Raw genomic sequence first — 18,131 nt, 5'->3', positions numbered from 1 at the left:
TTATATACTGTCATATGATAGTGTTATGTATCCAGATTATCTGCTTAAGTCCAGTTCTAATATATTCTAATGTGTACTAATGATAGCAGATAAAATTTTTTAATCTGTACTGATTTTCTGCAACTGAAATAAATTAGAATATTATTGTGTTTGTGCACTAACACCAAAGGTCCCACTCTGCAAGATATGGTTCTTGTAATAGACAGTTGGGTTGCTTTTATGACCTGGTTCCCTCCCTGAACAGAAACACTGAGGTCAACGAGAGACCACAAGGCAGGATATGTCCTTAACCTTGGTATCAGTGACTGACAATATAAAACTGTGGATTTTCAATCACAGGCCATGATTACTCTTTAACCATGAATCCAGCTCAGGGAATCAGTGTTACATTGTTCATAATTCCTATTGCTTAATAATATGATTCAATCATTGATGTTACTTTCTTTATCATGTTAGGGTGTTGTAAAAATAAAAGAACAAACAAAGTTCTGAAATTTGTTTTTGCCTCTATTCCAAAAGGAGAGATAAGCTATAAGCTAATCAAGAAGGCAGAGAAGAATATTTTAAAATAAGAGTATTTTAAATTTTATAGTGGGTTATGTTGAAGTTAAATATCAAATATTAAATTAGAATCTATTGATTCTTCTGTTAATAAGGTTGCTGATTTTATTACAATAAATTTTAAGAATCTATTAAAATATGTATATATATATTTTTCAGATGGAGTCTCGCTCTGTCACCCAGGCTGGAGTGTAGTGGTGGATGTCGGCTCACTGCAAGCTCCCTCTCCTGGGTTCATGTCATTCTCCTGCCTCAGCCTCCCGAGTAGCTGGGACTACAGGCACCCGCCACCACGCCCAGCTAAGTTTTTGTATTTTTACTAGAGACGGGGTTTCACCATGTTAGCCAGGATGGTCTCGATCTCCAGACCTCGTGATCCACCTGCCTCAGCCTCTCAAAGTGCTGGGATTACAGGTGTGAGCCACCTTGCCTGGCCAAAAGATTCTTAAAAAAAAATCTACTGATTCTCAAAGCCTAGTCTGAAAGGTAATTTCATTTGGACTATCTAATATTATTAAGGCAAAAAAAAACACAACATTAAACAATAAGTTTAAATTTAAAAGTTTCCATGCCTCTGGCTGGCCATTTTCACTGCCTTTAAGCCTTTGTGACTCTTCCTCTGATGTCAGCTTTAAGTCTTCTTCTGTTGAAAAATCCATATATTCAGTTAAAATCAACCACTTAGAACAGTTAAAAACTATTGCCTTTTAAAAACAGATTTGAGACATTTCATTTTATTTCATAAATTGAGTGTTTCATCTTTTGTGAAATTGTCGTTTAAGAAATAATTCTCAAAAACTTCAAAAACCCACTTGGGGAGATACCAGATGTCACCAGATTGAAGACAAACAAACATGTCAAAAATTCCCTCACAAATTCATCCACCCAACATCCATGAACAAAACCACCAGAAACACGGCTTTAAAATACAGTAGAAACATATAAGGTGACACAGTGTACTGTTCTCCACTTCCTAATAGTACCTTATAAATGATTTCCAAAATCACTGCTGACACCTTTATTAGTGTACAACATCTTCCTAATATCTAAAATGTTTCCCTCCACTATTCTGACAAATTTTTTTTCTTTTTTTCTTTTTTCTTTTTTATGAGCCAGGGTCTTCCTCTGTCACCAGGCTGGAATGCAGTGGCGTGATCAGCTCACTGCAACCTCCGCCACCCTGGTTCAAGGGATTCTCCTGCTTCAGTCTCCTGAGTAACTGTGATTACAGGCAAGCACCACCACACCCAGCTGATTTTTGTATTTTTAGTAGAGATGGGGTTTCACCATTGGACAGGATGGTCTCGATCTCCTGACCTCGTGATTCCCTCTGAAAGTGCTGGGATTACAAGTGTGAGCCACCACACCTGGCCTTATTTTCATCTTTTGAAACAATGCTATATGAAGTCTTCCTTGATTCTGCATGTCTTTCCCCAAATAAACAGGTACCTCCTTCCTTGAGGCTGCCTTAGTACTTTACTGATTTTTCTACTGCATCTTTACCACCTAAACTGTACATTATTCCTCCACATGTCTGTCCCCTCTGCTCCAAGACTGCAGGGGAGAATCTTGCACATCATCTTTGTAAAAACAGTCTTTGTTTTACTCAGAAATATTTTATTGAGTCCTGCTAAATACATGCTAGGCATTAGGGTTTAAAAAGAATTAAAATAAAGCATGTCAGAGATGGCTTTTCTAGAAAACATGCCCAAGCAGAGACTTAAATATTGAGACTAGCCAGATTAAAAGTGGTAGAGGGCAGGAAAGGGTGACAGCATGCCACGCAGCAGCAAGAGCGGGAGCGAGGCCTGAAAGAGTGAAAGTATTTGCCTACAATAGAAGGATGAGTGAGCAGGGCATTGCCAGCAGCTCGGTAATGCCAGAGACAGGGCACACAGGGAAAAGGGCTAAAGATGGAGAGTGGGGCAGAAGTCAGATTATGAAAGCCTTATGTGTAATTTTAAGATGCTTGGACATTAATGTTCAAAAGTGGTCCCGGGTCCTATCTGCATTTAGATATAGATCATTTCAATGCCAAAACCAATATTCCTAGTGAACAATTATTCATTAAGACAAGGTGACAGATAGCTCATGTGGACACAGCTGAGATGATACAATGTAGCAAATTCTAAACAATTCTCATGAACACTTGGAAAGTCAGTTCTATAATAAAGTCATACAAATTATAATAAATCAGTAAATATTTGGTTTGGGAAGATGCTTTGTAAAGTTATAGTGCATATGAATACAATTAACAGTCGTGAATTCAGAGCTGTGAAAATAAATCAAAGAAACCACATTGTGTTTGAGTCAGCAATCTTTAGATTTCTATCCAGTCTTCCCATCCAGTCCATAAATTCTAAGTATAATCCTGGTACTCACTCTCAAGATTACGTTAAATACTATCCCATACAAAAAAACACTCTTTCTCTTACTTCTTTTCATTATGTCCTGCTAAAAAGATTCTGATTGGCTGCAGGCAGCAAGAGGGAAAAACACAAAGCACATTTTGCAGAAAATGATTATTTAGAAGTCAGAACTATGACATGAAGCCAAGCAGGGCACTCTAGGACCGAATTTGCTGTGCTGCCTTCATACGCTCCTTGCTCTTTCTTTTCTGGCAGCTGTGACTCACACAGGTCATGGAGAGTATCATTCCCTAAGAGGAACAACTCCGATATTCATCTTTATCTATTAAGTTCATCTGTCCCAATTCTGTGTTCTGTGGATGCTGACTTTCTGTCACGGAGATGATGCACATGGACATTTATTACTGACTTTCAGATTCTTGGATCTTTGACAAGTCTTATTACTGAGAGTCAAACTAGTAGGATGTGAGTTATAAATGCTGATTATCCAATTACCTACTCAAAATACCCTACACGAATATTCCATTAAACATGCATAGAAAAACATTACTCATTCCTGCTGACCTACTGCTCTTTGCTCTTCTGTATTCACCAGAAAATTTCCTACTCCTTCCTCATGTCTAGGTTAAATACTAGTGTACAATCTGGAAACCTGTACATCATCTGAGATTTCTCTCTGTCCCCCAAGCCTTTCTCATTCAATTATCACTAAATCATATTGACGATACCTCTCCTCTGCCTCTGTTTTATATTCCTACTGCCACTGGGAACATAAACATTTACAAAATGACTTCTATTTAAAAGAAAACTGCCAACTATTAATGTTATTTCTTACAGGAAAAAAAATTAAGCAAAACAAGTGAAAAAGGCATAACGAAGGCCAACATAGTAAAATGAGTAACTGAGATTTCTAACGTTATTTATTTCACCATGGATGGGTGAAAACCTTATAATACATTGATGCTACTCCAAGGATGTGTGACATGGAAACTATAGCTGACTACTGCAAAAGCTTCCTTTGTCTCCTGGTTTCTTTGCATGATTATCTCCCATCAATCCCAGGAAACTATAGGCCACAGGCCAAATCCAATCTGCATTATGGTTTTGTAAATAAAGTTTTATAGGAGCTCAGTCATGCCTGTTTGCTTACATATAATCATGGTGGCTTTCACACTATAACAGCAGACAACAGCAGGGTTAAGTAGATATGACAGAGACCACATAGTCTAAAATATTTCCCACCTGGTCCTTTAAAGAAAAACTCGCTAACCCATTTTACACCATAACCAGAATGCCTTAATACTCAAATTTAATTTTGTGGCTCCCCTGCTCAAATTTCTCCAATGAGCCCCTCCAGCACACATTGTTGGCTCCCTATCAATAGCCATTCCTCATTCTTTCTGGCAGAAAAAACATAAGTCTATTGGGATATTTAATATCCCAATCCCCCTCCTCAGCCTCAGAAAGAAATGTTTATTCTAAGCTAATCAGGTATTTACCTTCCCAGTGCCTGGTTTGGGAATGAGCATGTGGCGTGACCCAGCCAATGAAATGTTACAGGAAGCCCCTTGCATGCTTCTAAGTTTTCTCCCTGTTTAAAAGACACACGTGAAGAAAAGCAGCCCTTGCGATGTTGTGTTGTGAGAAAAAGATGTTTGGAGCTGCTGCAGATTAGCCAACCACAAAAGGAGACGTGAATAAAACACTGCCAACAGCACAGCTGAAAGAAGGACAAGTGGGATCCCTAGGATATCAATGAACAAAAAAACAACTCTGGTTCCTACTGTTTTAGCCACTGCTCATCTAGTATTTGCAGTCCAAAGCATTCTACCTGGTAAATTTCCCATGGCCCACAGGAAAAGACCTACTCATTTCTATAGTATTAAAAAGCCTATCGTAAACTTGCCTTAGCTAAGTATTCACCTCACTCCCAACCTCTGGTATCTCACCCTTTTGGTAATAGCAAAAGTGAACTGCTCAGAAACCCTGCCATGTTCACTCAAGCATCTTGTCTTCTGCACTTGCTGCTCTTCCTCCCAAACGGGCAATCTCATTAGATGTTCCTTCTGGCAAACACACAATCTGACTCCATGTTCCTTCTGCCAAATGTCATTCTTCTGCTTCTTTCCCTGAAAAATTCTTCTCACTCTGCATGCTTACATTAAATCCTGCCTCCTTTCTTTCTAAAGCTTTCACTCCTCATCACATATGTCTGGCACACAATCAATATCACATATAATAAATCATAATTATAAGATTCCAGTGGGCATCTAGCACACAGTAAGCACTGAATAAAGCAGCAAAATAATAAAAATAACAATGATAATAATAACAAGCTCCTGTCTGTGTTTTTGTGATCTGTAGCCTTAGAAAAACTGCTTAGTATCTAAAAGACATTTGACAGTTATTTGTTAAGTGGACAAGTGAAAACATAAATAAAAATGTTTTCTTTGTAAATTCTGTTGAAAAAACCACAGAAATGAAATAGAAACACTTCTGTTGTGAGCACCTTAAAGATTAAAACTACATCTATTCCATCTTTGTCTCCTGCAACTGATAAAACCTAACTTACAGAAGCTCTTTGATAAATAGGTAGCTAAATTAAAGGCATCCTCATATAGTTTGGATTGTACCATCTATTAGGTGTCCACATCCAGGTAGCATACTAGCATTTTTGTTACTGTGAAACATTTTTATATTTTTATTATAATCTGCGACCCTTGCATTGGGCAAATTGTACATTATGACAATCTTTTGGCAAATGGTAGCAGAGCACCTTCTTCTAACAAAATTACTGTTATCATGACAATTAACCAGCCGGTGGAAGAACACATCTTGTTCCAACAAAGTAAATGCATCTCTTTCAACTTCAAAATAGGAGGAATGAAGTCAGTAATAGTGAGACCTTGTTGGCACAAGCATATGTAACATGACCTGTGCTTCACTGTTCTTTTGTGAACAAACATTCCTTACTTTTACTTTTTAAATCTATGGTAGGACCTCCCAGAGCAGGGCTCCACAACTCCCATGCCACAGACTGGTACCAATCCATGGTCTGTTAGGAACCACGCCACACAGGAGTAGGTGCGCAGCAGGCAAGCCAGGGAAGCTTCATCTGTATTTACAGCCACTCCTTATGGCTCATATTACAGCCTCTACTCTGCCTCCAGTCAGATCAGTGATAGCATTAGATACTCATTGGAGCATGAACCCTGTTGTGAACTGCCCATCTGAGGGATCTAGGTTGTGTGCTTCCTATGAGAATCTAATGCCTGATGATCTGTCACTGTCTCACTTTGCCCCCAGAAGGGACCATCTAGTTGCAGAAAAATAAGCTCAGAGCTTCCACTGATTCTACATTATGGTAAGTTGTATAATTATTTTATTATATATTACAATGTAATAATAACATAAAGTAGCACAATAAGTGTAATGTGACTGAACAATCCTGAAACCATCCCCACCTTCCCCCAGCCCATGGAAAGATTGTCTTCCACAAAACCGGTCCCTGGTGCCAAAAAGATTGTGGACAACTGACCTAAAGTAATTCACTATCACAAGTCTTACCTGGGTTGCTGTTTTCGGAAGAGTATTTTGGCATCTGTTTTTCTTTGTAGTCAGAAAGTAATTCACAAATTCTATGTATAAAAATATAACAAATAAAATTACTGTTTTAAAATACTGATCTGGAAACTTACCAAATGTAAAATTCTTAGAGTATTTCAAACAATATCAGAATATCAGAACTTAACAGTATTATCCCATCCACTTATGCGTACGTTCTACAAACTTCTCATGAAGCTTCTAATTAAAGAAGAAAAAAAAGTAAGATGAAATACTCATAAATTGAGGGCACTGTGACCCAGTAAATTAACTTGCATTAGCCTGACATAATAGAAAGTGTCCCAACTCTAAATAAGTCCTAGCTCCATAATGAACAGCTATTTGCTCTTGAACAAGCTGCTTCTCTTAGGCTTAATGTCTTCTTCTACAAAGTGAGGACTATGCTGCCTTATTTTACTGGGTTGTTATAATGATTTAACAAGATAACATTTTTTTAAATGCTCAAAGAAATAGTAAAACAATGGAATAATTTATTCCTAAACTTTATGACTGAAATTATCTTGGAATCCCAAATAAAACCCAGTGCGAATTTTGTTCATAGGTTCTAATATGCAAATGTTGTAGTTTTCAGGAAATGTTATTAAGTCCTAATTTTGCTTCTTAGTTGTCCTACTCTTTATGGCTTATAATTCAGGGCATCTCAACTATGTCATAGTTTGTAACTAAATTTTTTCATAAATATCTCATTAAAGTAGATAATGTGATTGTCCACTATTACGGAGTTGATCAATCACCCCAAGGGCAGAAAAACCAACGGATGTTAAGACCTGACTTGGACCATCGATCCTTCTCTACAGACTCAAACTCTCAGCCAGATGTTTGTTACGATGATGCTTTATATACATGTTCATCTCCAGCTGACATGGGAGACGAAAACCCTACTTTTATTTTTTTTTAGGTTCCACGAAGAAGTTGTAAGTTGGCATTCTCTAATTTTTAACATACATACTAACAATATATTTTGTACACAACACCCCACACGTTATTTGGCTCCGGTGTCATCTCACAGCCCACCTTACATGACTATTTTTATTGCACAAATCACAATTTCAATGTTTTTGTGGCACCCATTCTGCTTTGATTCACACCATTTCCTTAAAGCTACTCAGCAAACAGTCAAATGACCTTCCAGTGACTGCGCAAAATATAGAATGCTTCAAAAATTTGTGTGGCCGCCTTATGCAAGGGCCAGCTCCTTGGGAGGCTGAGGCAGGAGAAATGCATGAACCCACGTTGCAATGAACTGAGATCGCGCCACTGCACTCCAGCCTGGGCGATACAGCGAGACTCCATCTCAAAAAATTAAAATAAAATAAAATAAAATAAAATAGTAAAGTTTGCAAGTCCTCTGACTCAGTTTACCGTAATTGCAATTATGATTACTATTAAAGAATAAATAGTGAATAACCACAATATTGGGCTTTTCTCCCTAAATAAAAAAATTAATATAAAGAATGTAGCTTATTATAGCCAAAACGATTTTTAAAATGCAGACAATTACCAGGCAAAACCGTTAGAAAGAACCATGTCAAACTTTTTTTTTTTTTTTTTGAGACGGAGTCTTGCTCTGTCACCCAGGCTGGAGTGCAGTGGCATGATCTCGGCTCACTGCAAGCTCCGCCTCCCGGGTTCATGCCATTCTCCTGCCTCAGCCTCCATAGCAGCTGGGACTACAGGCGCATGCTGCCACACCCGGTTAATTTTTTTGTATTTTTAGTAGAGACGGGGTTTCACTGGTCTCCATCTCCTGACCTCGTGATCCGCCTGCCTCGGCCTCCCAAAGTGCTGTGATTACAGGTGTGAGCCACCATGCCCGATCCACGTCAAACATTTTTAAAGTGAGAATCAATCAAACAATATACACAGGATAAACTCCATTCACTTATTTAATAAGTATTTATTAGGTAGCTACATCCAATATGCTAAGCCTTTTTCTAAGCAATGAAGGTATGGTAGTGAAAAATAAAAACCCTATTCATGACAGTGAGAAAAACACACAATAACAACAGACAGATAAGGCAAAATATATGGTATGTTAGAGGAGAAAAACTAAAGCAGGAAAATGAAATGTTTATGTGTTTGATGGGGAGGGTGGTGGGAAAGTTGAGATGGCCAGAAGAGTCCCTGCTGAGAAAGGGTTTTTTTTTTCTAATACAAAAAACCTTTTATTTGTATATCAAAGACTCTAAGAAACGATGACATAAGGTTAACAGCGTTGATGTCAAGATACAAATAGGTTTGAAGTCAGAGATGATAAACACTTTGTTTCATTGAACCTTGCCTTGATTACCTTAGAGAGCATTCCTTGTATGCTCCCAATTGCATCTTAAGCATGATGCATCTGGGTAGTACACGGTTCTTCCTCAGAAAGTGGATGTTCCTTAATGTGTTTCTTTTTACCCTTTTCTTCTTCTTAGAAAGGTGGTTTTAAATAAAGAACTGAAGGAATGGAAAGAGTAAGCTAGGAGGATATCTGGGGAAAAAGCATCCCAGACACAGGGAACTGCCAAGCACAGAGGTGTGTCTGGAGTCTTTAAGCACTAGGGGTAGATATGGGATGGCAAGAATTCAGTGTGGCTGAAGCAGAGCAAGGGAGATAATCAGGAGGAACTTTGACCCATACTCAGAGTGAAAAGGAGGCAATCAGAAGTGCTGGGGCAGAGGAATGACACAATTTGACTTATGTTTTAAATACATCCACTGAGTTAAGAATTGATGAAAAGGGAAGTTTTTAAAAGCCAGGACGATCAATTCCCAGTCTATGACACTCATCTAGACTGCAGATGACAGTGGCTCAGATGTACAAGATATGACTGGCTTCTGGACATATTCTTCAGGTAGACCTGACAAGATTTACTGAAAGATTAGATATGAGGTGTCAGAGGGACAGATGAGTCAAGAATGACACTGACATTTTTGGCAGAGCAATTGGAAGAGTTGCCCTTAACCAAAGTAGGAAAGACTACATGAGGTGTAGATTTCAGGAAGGACATCAGTAGCCCAATTTTGGATCTGACAAGTGTGTGATACCCAATAACTAACCAAATAGAGACGTCAAGTAGGCAGGCTGATATAGAAATCTGGAATTGAGGAGAGAGATCTGAGCTGGAGACATACATTTGAAAATCACTAGCATATACACAATAGAAAAAGTCACAAGGGGCCGGGTGCAGTGGCTCACACCTGTAATCCCAACACTTTGTGAGGCCAAGGCAGACAGATCACCTGAGGTCAGGAGTTTGAGACCAGGCTGGCCAACATGGGGAAATGCTGTCTCTACTAAAAATACAAAAATTAGCCAGGCATGGTGGCACACAGCTGTAATGCCAGCTACTCAGGAGGCTGAGGCAGGAGAATCACTTAAACCCAAGAGGCAGAAGTTGTAGTGAGCTGAGATCACACCACTGAACTCCAGCCTGGGGGACAGAGTCAAACTCCGTCTCAAAAAAAGAAAAAGAAAAAGTCAGGAGAAAGAAGATTGAGGACTGAGCCCTGGGAAACAACAATGTCCAAAAGGAGAAAGATGAGGAGGAGCAAGCAAAACAGACCACGATGAATGGCCTAGAAATGCAGGAGGAAAAGCTTGAGGGAGTGAGGTCCTGAAAGCCAACTGAAGACGCCATTAGGGAGGAGACGCCCTCCACTGGCTCAAATATTGCTGACAGATTAAATAAAATGAGGTGTAACAAAAAATGCATAATTTACAGAAAAAAATTGTGATAATCTTGAGGAAAAACAATGTTGGAGGACTGCTGAAATTGAAGACGCCGGTGTGAGATTAAGAGTGAATGAAAAGAAAATTTGAGTTCGTGAGTGTGGACAGTTCTTTTAAGGACATCATGCTTAGGAGTCATGACTGAGAATGTTGTAATTTTCTTCCACAGTCATGGAAAAGTAATAGACAAATAGTTTCAAGTTTTATATAACAGGTGTAGTTTTCAAATTTTATATAACAATTATATATTTTAAAGGTTATAAAAATTATACACATGTGGCATTAAAAATGCCAGACTGAGGTATTAAATTCTTAAAACTATAGAACTAAAAGTCGCCTTGAACATTTCTAGATTACACATAAGCTGATTATCATTTTATTCATGCTTATGCATAATGACCAAGAAATACTAAAAGTTTCAAGGACAGTATTTCTTGCTTGATAAAATCAGCCAATTCTAGGACAACTGATACTCATCAAATATACAAAGTAATTGATCACAGCAAAATACTGGGTTCTATTAACAGGAATAAAGTGGGAGAAATGCAGACAATAATCTTATTTTATAAATGAAATTTTTAAAATTATATGAAGTCACTGTGGAAAAATAGGGTGAGGTGAATACTGAAATATATCCTTTTCTCAAAGGAAGGATAATTTCACACATGCAGGGCACTTTTACAAATAAGAGTCACTTCACTTGCAGCACCTTCCTTTTAGCACAAGGGTCAGCAAATTAGCACCTGGGGCCAAATCCAGCCCACTGCCTGTTTTTGTAAGTCAAGTATTTTGGAACACAGCCATGCTTATTCACTTTACAGTCCATAGTGTCAATTAGCTGGGTGTGATGTTGCACACCTGTGGTCCCAACTAGTAGAGAGGCTGAGGTGGGAGGATCACTAGAGCTCAGAAAGTCAAGACTGCAGTGAGCCATGATCACACAACTGCACTCCAGCCTGGGAAACAGAGTGAGACCCTGTCTCAAAAATAAATTAATTTATATAGTCCACAAAGCCTAAAATATTTACTAACTGGCTCTTTGCAGAAAAAGCTGGCCAACTCCTGGTTTAGCAGATGAAAGTTCCTTTGATATATTTTAATAAAAGTTTTACCCAATATACTGCAATGTTTATATTAAATACAGATCCCCATGTACAATCCCTTGGCAATATTCAGATTGAGGGTCCAATATTTCAGCACTCAGGCACTGACAATAAAAATTTAATAACTAGCAATCTTGTTGCTAACAAGGTACAGCGTCAATGTAGCATGTAGCTTCCATTTGCAACACAGGAAATATTACAAGAATTTTAACAAGAACTCTTAAGATGTCATCACTAATGCTTTAAATACACTTTAGTTGTGAAATAATCAGTATACTCTAGATCTAACCTCACTTGTAAAAAATGGTTGCATACTACATTAATTTCTGGGTATGAAAATTGAGCTATTTCCTATTGGTAATGATTTACTTTTGATAATGATAATTTCCTATTGATAAGGATCCATCTTTTTGATATAATAATGCTGTAATAAATGTCCTTATACATAAGTATATATGTAACAAATCTACACAAATATCCTTTACATATATTATATATCCTTATTGTTATACATGTGTTTGTGAATATGCTACTAAATTAATGTTCAAAATGTATTTACCAGCAGTGTATGAAATGTCTTTTACAATGAAACCATTTCTTTTGCAGCAACACAGATGGAGCTGGAGGCCATTATCCTAAGCAAACTAATGCAGGAACAGAAAACCAAATGCCACATGTTCTTACTCATTAGTGGGAACTAAATAATGAGAACTCATGGACACAAAGAGGAGACTAACAGGCACCAGGGTCTACTTGAAGGTGGAGCGTCGCAGGAGGGAGACGACCAAAAAACTAACTTTTGGTGTTTTGCTTATTATGTGGCTGATGAAATAATCTGCAGTCCAAATCTCCATGATACACTTTACCTATATAATAACCCTGCACATGTACCCTGAAACTAAAAGAAAAGTTCACTAAAAAGAAAAGAAAATGCCTTTTCCCTCACCTTTGCCAATACTGGTTATTTTTCAAATAAATTAATGACTAGAAAAATGGTAACTCATTGTTCGCTGATTTTCATTTTTCTGATTAACAGGCAAGGCTGAATATCCTAGTAAAACTATAAAATTTGTTCATCATGAATATTAGCCCAAATTAGGATTAGTTTGACAGCACATAGTTATCTCCTGTTCAATGTTGCCATAGGCTTACCTGTGATACTCTTCACTTTCGTTGTCAGGAAATTGCTGATTTTCAGGTGTTCTGCTATTCCTTTGAGGAATTAATCCATCATCACCATTGCCAGCAGTGACACCATTAGTCAGGTTTTCTAGTAATCCCACATTATTACTTTCATGCTTCTTCATTTCTTCTTCAACCTTGAGTGGGATATTAAGGATAGTTATCACTTTATTGAATAAAAAGAACCTTTTTAATTGATTCTATCAATTGACTCAGTTTGTCATTATTTTAGTCATTAAAAATATTTCACACAAATTTGATCCTATATATAGAAATATTACCATATAACTTTAAGATGTAATTATCATCTCATTAATATATCACAGAAATTTTTGTAAAGTTTGCTTCATTTCTGTTTCAATGAATGAAACGGAATTTTCCAAAATTCAAAAAGGGCCCTCCTTCGTTTTGTGCTTTTATTCTCAATCACTCTTCAGAATCTTATGTATGTATTTACCCCATTTTACTCATGGGAACACACAAATAAAAAGACAAAGATGCAAAATGTGTCCTCTTCCATCTTTACCACCTAGATTTTACATTAAACAGTCAGATTTAGAGGATGACACACTGTGCGGCTTCAGGAATAGAAAGGAAGTTTGCCCTTTTCTGCGCTAAGATATTCTTCTCCCCCACTGCCTTTGAGCATTCTTTTTTCATTTGGTTGCTGGGATATCAAAAACATGATGGTGCTCACTGAAAATGGGAGCCAAAGTTTGCCACAACACAAGAAGCAGAGTGAAACTGCTGACGTGCAAGCATGGAATTCCAGAAAATGAGATGCTCCCCAAATTTCACATTGAATAGCCATACAATTTTCTAGCTGGAAGATACACAGAATAAGAAGCTATCTACTTTAGGCACATTATCTATTGATAATCAGACTAAAACCAAGAAAGATAAAATGATTGGTCCAAAGCTCCTAAAGTGGCATTACCTAGCATTTTATAGCACCATTCAGGATTGTTCCATAATAATCAAAGAATATCTCTAGGGTTTGTATCTCTTGAAAACTCAATGTACAGAATTCTTTCTGAGTTAAATATTAACTTTTTCACTGATGATTTATGCTACTTACATGATAGGATCATGTATGCCTACACTTACTACATTTTGTTAAACAACATAATGTAAAAATCTAATTCAACAGAAACATTTGAATATGAAGGTATACCTCTCTATCACCATCCTTATTTATTTCTGGTTCTTGAGACATTTTCTGCAGAGGCAAAAACAGAAGGTTAATTTGCTTGTTGTGTTTCTGTGATGTCTCCTCTTTTGGAGTGCATGTTTTAAAAAAATTTTATTCTTAACTAATCAAGTATGGACGATGAAAAATTAGAAAATAAAATTAAAATATAACTGTTAAATAAATAATAATTAAAATTAAGAATTAACTTTTTAATCTATGTTTAGCTACTGCCACATTACTGGCTTCTGACTAACATGTGAAAAATAATTCACCTTAGCCCAAGGAAGAAAAAAAACGTGAACCAGCAAACTTAACTTGGTCACCATTTGTTTGGACTAAACTTAATTTGTTATGTGTTAAATCTACCAAAAATGAGTCAGCAGATGATTTGTAGTGTTCCAAAACCTTCCTCACTTGAAAAGAGTTTACCTCATGAAACCCTAACTAGTGAGCCCCTACAGTGCACTGAAGTGCTTTTCTAAAACATTCCTAACTGGATTGTAGGCACCATTTAAATTATTAGGAGATGAAATCAACACCAAACAGAAAGAGATGCAAATTCTCAAATTTTAATTGAGATTATATACTGTCATATGATAGTGTTATGTATCCAGATTATCTGCTTAAGTCCAGTTCTAATATATTCTAATGTGTACTAATTACAGTGGATAAAGATTTTTTAATAATATGTACTAATTTTCTGCAACTGAAATAAATTAGAATGTTATTGTGTTTGTGCACTAACACCAAAGGTTCCATTCTGCAAGATATGATTCTTGTAATAGGCAGCTGTGTTGCTTTTATGACCTGGTTCCCTCCCTGAACAGAAACGCTGAGGTCAACGAGAGACCACAAGGCAGAATATATTTTTAACCTTGGTATCAGTGACTGACAATATAAAACTGCAGATTTTCAATCACTGGCCATGATTACTCCTTAACCATGAATCCAGCTCAGGGACCATCAGAGTTACATTGTTCATAATTCTATTGCTTAATAACATAATCCAATAATTGATGTACCTTCTTCATCATGTTCGGGTGTTGTAAAAATAAAATAACAAAGTTCTGAAATTTGTTTTTGTCTCTATTCCAAAAGGAAAGATTAGCTATAAGCTAATCAAAAAGGCAGATGAGAGTATTTTAAATAAAAATATTATAAGAGTATTTTAAATTTTATAGTGGTTATGTTTTTTAAGTTAAATATCAAATGTTAAATTAGAATCCATTCTTCTGTTAATGAGATTACTGAATTTATTAAAATAAATTTTAACAATCTATTTAAAAATTCTTTAAAAAATCTATTGATTCTCAAAACCTAGTCTGAAAGGTAATTTCATTTGGACTATCTAATATTATTAAAGCAAAGAAAACAACATTAAATCAAAAATTTAAATTTAAAATTTTCCATGCCTCTGGCTGGCTATTTTCACTGCCTTTGAACCTTTGTGACTCTTCCTCTGATGTCAGCTTTAAGTCTTGTTCTGTTGAGAAATCCATATATTCAGTTAAAATGAACCACTTAGAACAGTTAAAAACTATTGCCTTTATAAAAATCGATTTAAGACAACATTTTATTTCATAAATTGAGTGTTTAGTTTTTCATGAAATAGTTATTTAGGAAATAATTCTCCCAAACTTCAACAAACCACTTGGGGAGACACCTGATGTCATTCACTCACAAATTCATCCACCCAACATAAATGAACAAAACCACCAGAAACACAACTTTAAAATACAGTAGAAGCATATAAGGTAACACAGTATGTTGTTCTCCACTTCCTAATAGTGAAGCAGTAAATGTAAAAAAAGGAAATGTAGTTTTAAAGAGAAACAAGTTTTCCTGCACTTAGCTCCTCTGACTCTAAGGATAGTAACAAGCAGGGCCCAGGAAAGGTCGTGGTGACCCTGCCTGAGAAGCCAGAGCCCACAGGTATGGGCTCCAGACATCCCAGAGCAAGGTTAAGAAAACAAAATCCTTTACTGTCTCCCCTTCCCCTCAGCATTCACTCAGAGCTGTTTTTACAAATGTATATTATTTGCAAGTTCCTGTTGTCCTTCAATGCAGCTGCAAGGTCATAAGCTATGCTGAGGTTGCAAAACTGTCACTATGTGATTAACTGCCTTTGTTCTGCTTCTGTAAGCTTGCCTACATAAGCCAAGCCCTGTCTTTGTTCAGGGCTCAGCTTTCGGATGCAAATCCGCTGAGCTGGTGCAAACCTAAATGAAATCCTCCTGTTTCACCCACTTGGTCTCTCCTGCCTCCTGTTTTCTGCAACAATAGTACCTTACAAATGATTTCAAAAATTACTACTGACACCGTTATTAGTGTACAATGTCTTCCCAATATCTAAAATGTTTCCCTCCACTATTCTGACATATTTATTGTCATTTTTCTTTTTTCTTTTTTTTTTTTTTGAGCCAGGGTCTTGCTCTGTCACCAGGCTGGAGTGCAGTGGCACAATCTCAGCTCACTGCAACCTCTGACACTCCCTGGTTCAAGCGATTCTTCTGTCTCAGTCTCCGGAGAAGCTGGGATTACAGGCATGTACCATCATGCCCAGCTAATTTTCATGTTTTTAGTAGAGATGGGGTTTCACCATTGGCCATGATGGTCCTGATATTTTGACCTTGTGATCTGCCTGCTCCAGCCTCCCAAAATGCTGGGATTAGAGGTGTGAGCCACCACACTTGTCCTTATTTTTATCTTTTAAAACAATTCTATGAGAACATCTTCCTTGATTCTGCATGTCTTTCCCCAGATAAACAGGTACCTCCTTCCTTGAGGCTTAGTACTTCACTGATTTTTCTACTGCATCTTTACCACCTGAACTGTACATTATTCCTCCACATGTCTGTCCCATCTGCTCCAAGACTGCAGAGGACAGTCTTGCGCATCATCTTACTCACATTTTACTCAGAAATTTCTTATTGAGTCCTGCTAAATACATGCTAGGCATTAGGGTTTAAAAAGAATTAAAATAAAGCATGTCAGGGATGGCTTTTCTAGAACACATGCCCAAGCAGAGACTTAAATATTGAGACTAGCCAGATTAAAAGGGGTAGAGGGCAGGAAAGGGTGACAGCATGCCACGCAGCAGTAAGAGCGGGAGCGAGTCCTCAAAGAGTGAAAGTATTTGCCTACAATAGAAGGATGAGTGAGTAGGGCATTGCCAGCAGCTCGGTAATGCCAGAGAAAGGGCACACAGGGAAAAGGCCTAAAGATGGAGAGTGGGGCAGAAGTCAGATTATGAAAGCCTTATGTGTAATTTTAAGATGCCTGGACATTAATGTTCAAGAGTGGTCCCTGATCCTATCTGCATTTAGATATAGATCACTTTAAATGCCAAAACCAGTATTCCTAGTGAACCATTATTCATTAAGACAAGGTGACAGATAGCTCATGTGGACACAGCTGAGATTATACTGTGTAGCAAATTCTCAATAATTCTCATGAACACTAGGAAAGTCAATTCTATAAGAAGTCAGAGAAATTATAATAAATCACTTAATACTTGGTTTGGGAAGGTGCTTTCTAAAGTTATAGTGCCTATGAATTTAACTAATAATTGTGAATTCAGAGCTGTGACAATAAAGCAAAGAAACCACATTGTGTTTCAGTCAGCAATCTTTAGATTTCTATCCAGTCTTCCTACCCAGTCCGTAAATTCTAACTATAATCCTGGTACTCACTCTCAAGTTTATGTTAAATACTAGCCTATACAAAAAACACTCTTTCTCTTTTTTCATTTTGTTATTTATATATTGCTTTGTTTAAAGGAAGAACACAAAAATGCCCTGCTAAAGGGATTCTGTTTGGTTGCGGGCTGCAAGCGGGGAAAAAATCAAAGTGTATTTTGCCGAAAATGATTTCTTAGAAGTCAGAACTATGACATGAAGCCAAGCAGGGCACTCTAGGACCGAATTTGCTGTGCTGCCTTCATACGCTCCTTCCTCTTTCTTTTCTGGCAGCTGTGACTCACACAGGTCATGGAGAGTATCATTCCCTAAAAGGAACAACTCCGATATTCATCTTTATCCATTAAGTTCATCTGTCCCATTCTATGTCTGTGGATGCTAACTTTTGATCATTGATGGTGATACACATGGACATTTATCATCAACTTTCAGATTCTTGGATCTTTGACAAGTCTTATTAGTGAGAGTCAAAATAGTAGGATGCGAGTTATAAATGCTGGTTATCCAATTACCTACTCAAAATATCCTACATGAATTTTCCATTAAACGTGCATAGAAAAACATTAGTCATTCCTGCTGACCTGCTGCTCTTTGCTCTTCTGTATTCACCAGAAAATTTCCTCCTTCGTCCTCACATCCAGGTAAAATACTACTGTACAACCTGGAAACCTGTAAATTATCTGACAT

General features: G+C 37.2%; 1 protein-coding gene across 2 annotated transcripts in view; it reads right to left on the bottom strand.

The window, feature by feature from the left end:
* Nucleotides 1–18,131, bottom strand: part of LOC117979372 (POTE ankyrin domain family member I) — a 51,943-nt gene that overhangs the window by 17,672 nt on the left and 16,140 nt on the right. For both annotated transcript variants that reach the window (XM_055109396.1, XM_055109397.1), the window contains 5 exons: nucleotides 15,159–15,229; nucleotides 13,729–13,773; nucleotides 12,525–12,691; nucleotides 6,498–6,568; nucleotides 1,134–1,204 (listed from right to left, as the gene is read on the bottom strand). In XM_055109396.1, the coding sequence (XP_054965371.1) occupies nucleotides 1,134–1,204; nucleotides 6,498–6,568; nucleotides 12,525–12,691; nucleotides 13,729–13,773; nucleotides 15,159–15,229 (425 nt within the window). The remainder of the gene's footprint in view (nucleotides 1–1,133; nucleotides 1,205–6,497; nucleotides 6,569–12,524; nucleotides 12,692–13,728; nucleotides 13,774–15,158; nucleotides 15,230–18,131) is intronic.

The sequence above is a fragment of the Pan paniscus genome, chromosome 13 (assembly GCF_029289425.2).
Source record: "Pan paniscus chromosome 13, NHGRI_mPanPan1-v2.0_pri, whole genome shotgun sequence".
In the NCBI taxonomy this organism is placed as follows: Eukaryota; Metazoa; Chordata; class Mammalia; order Primates; family Hominidae; genus Pan; species Pan paniscus.
The sequence above is the reverse complement of the archived record's forward strand: the minus strand, read 5'-3'. Positions and strand labels throughout refer to the sequence as shown.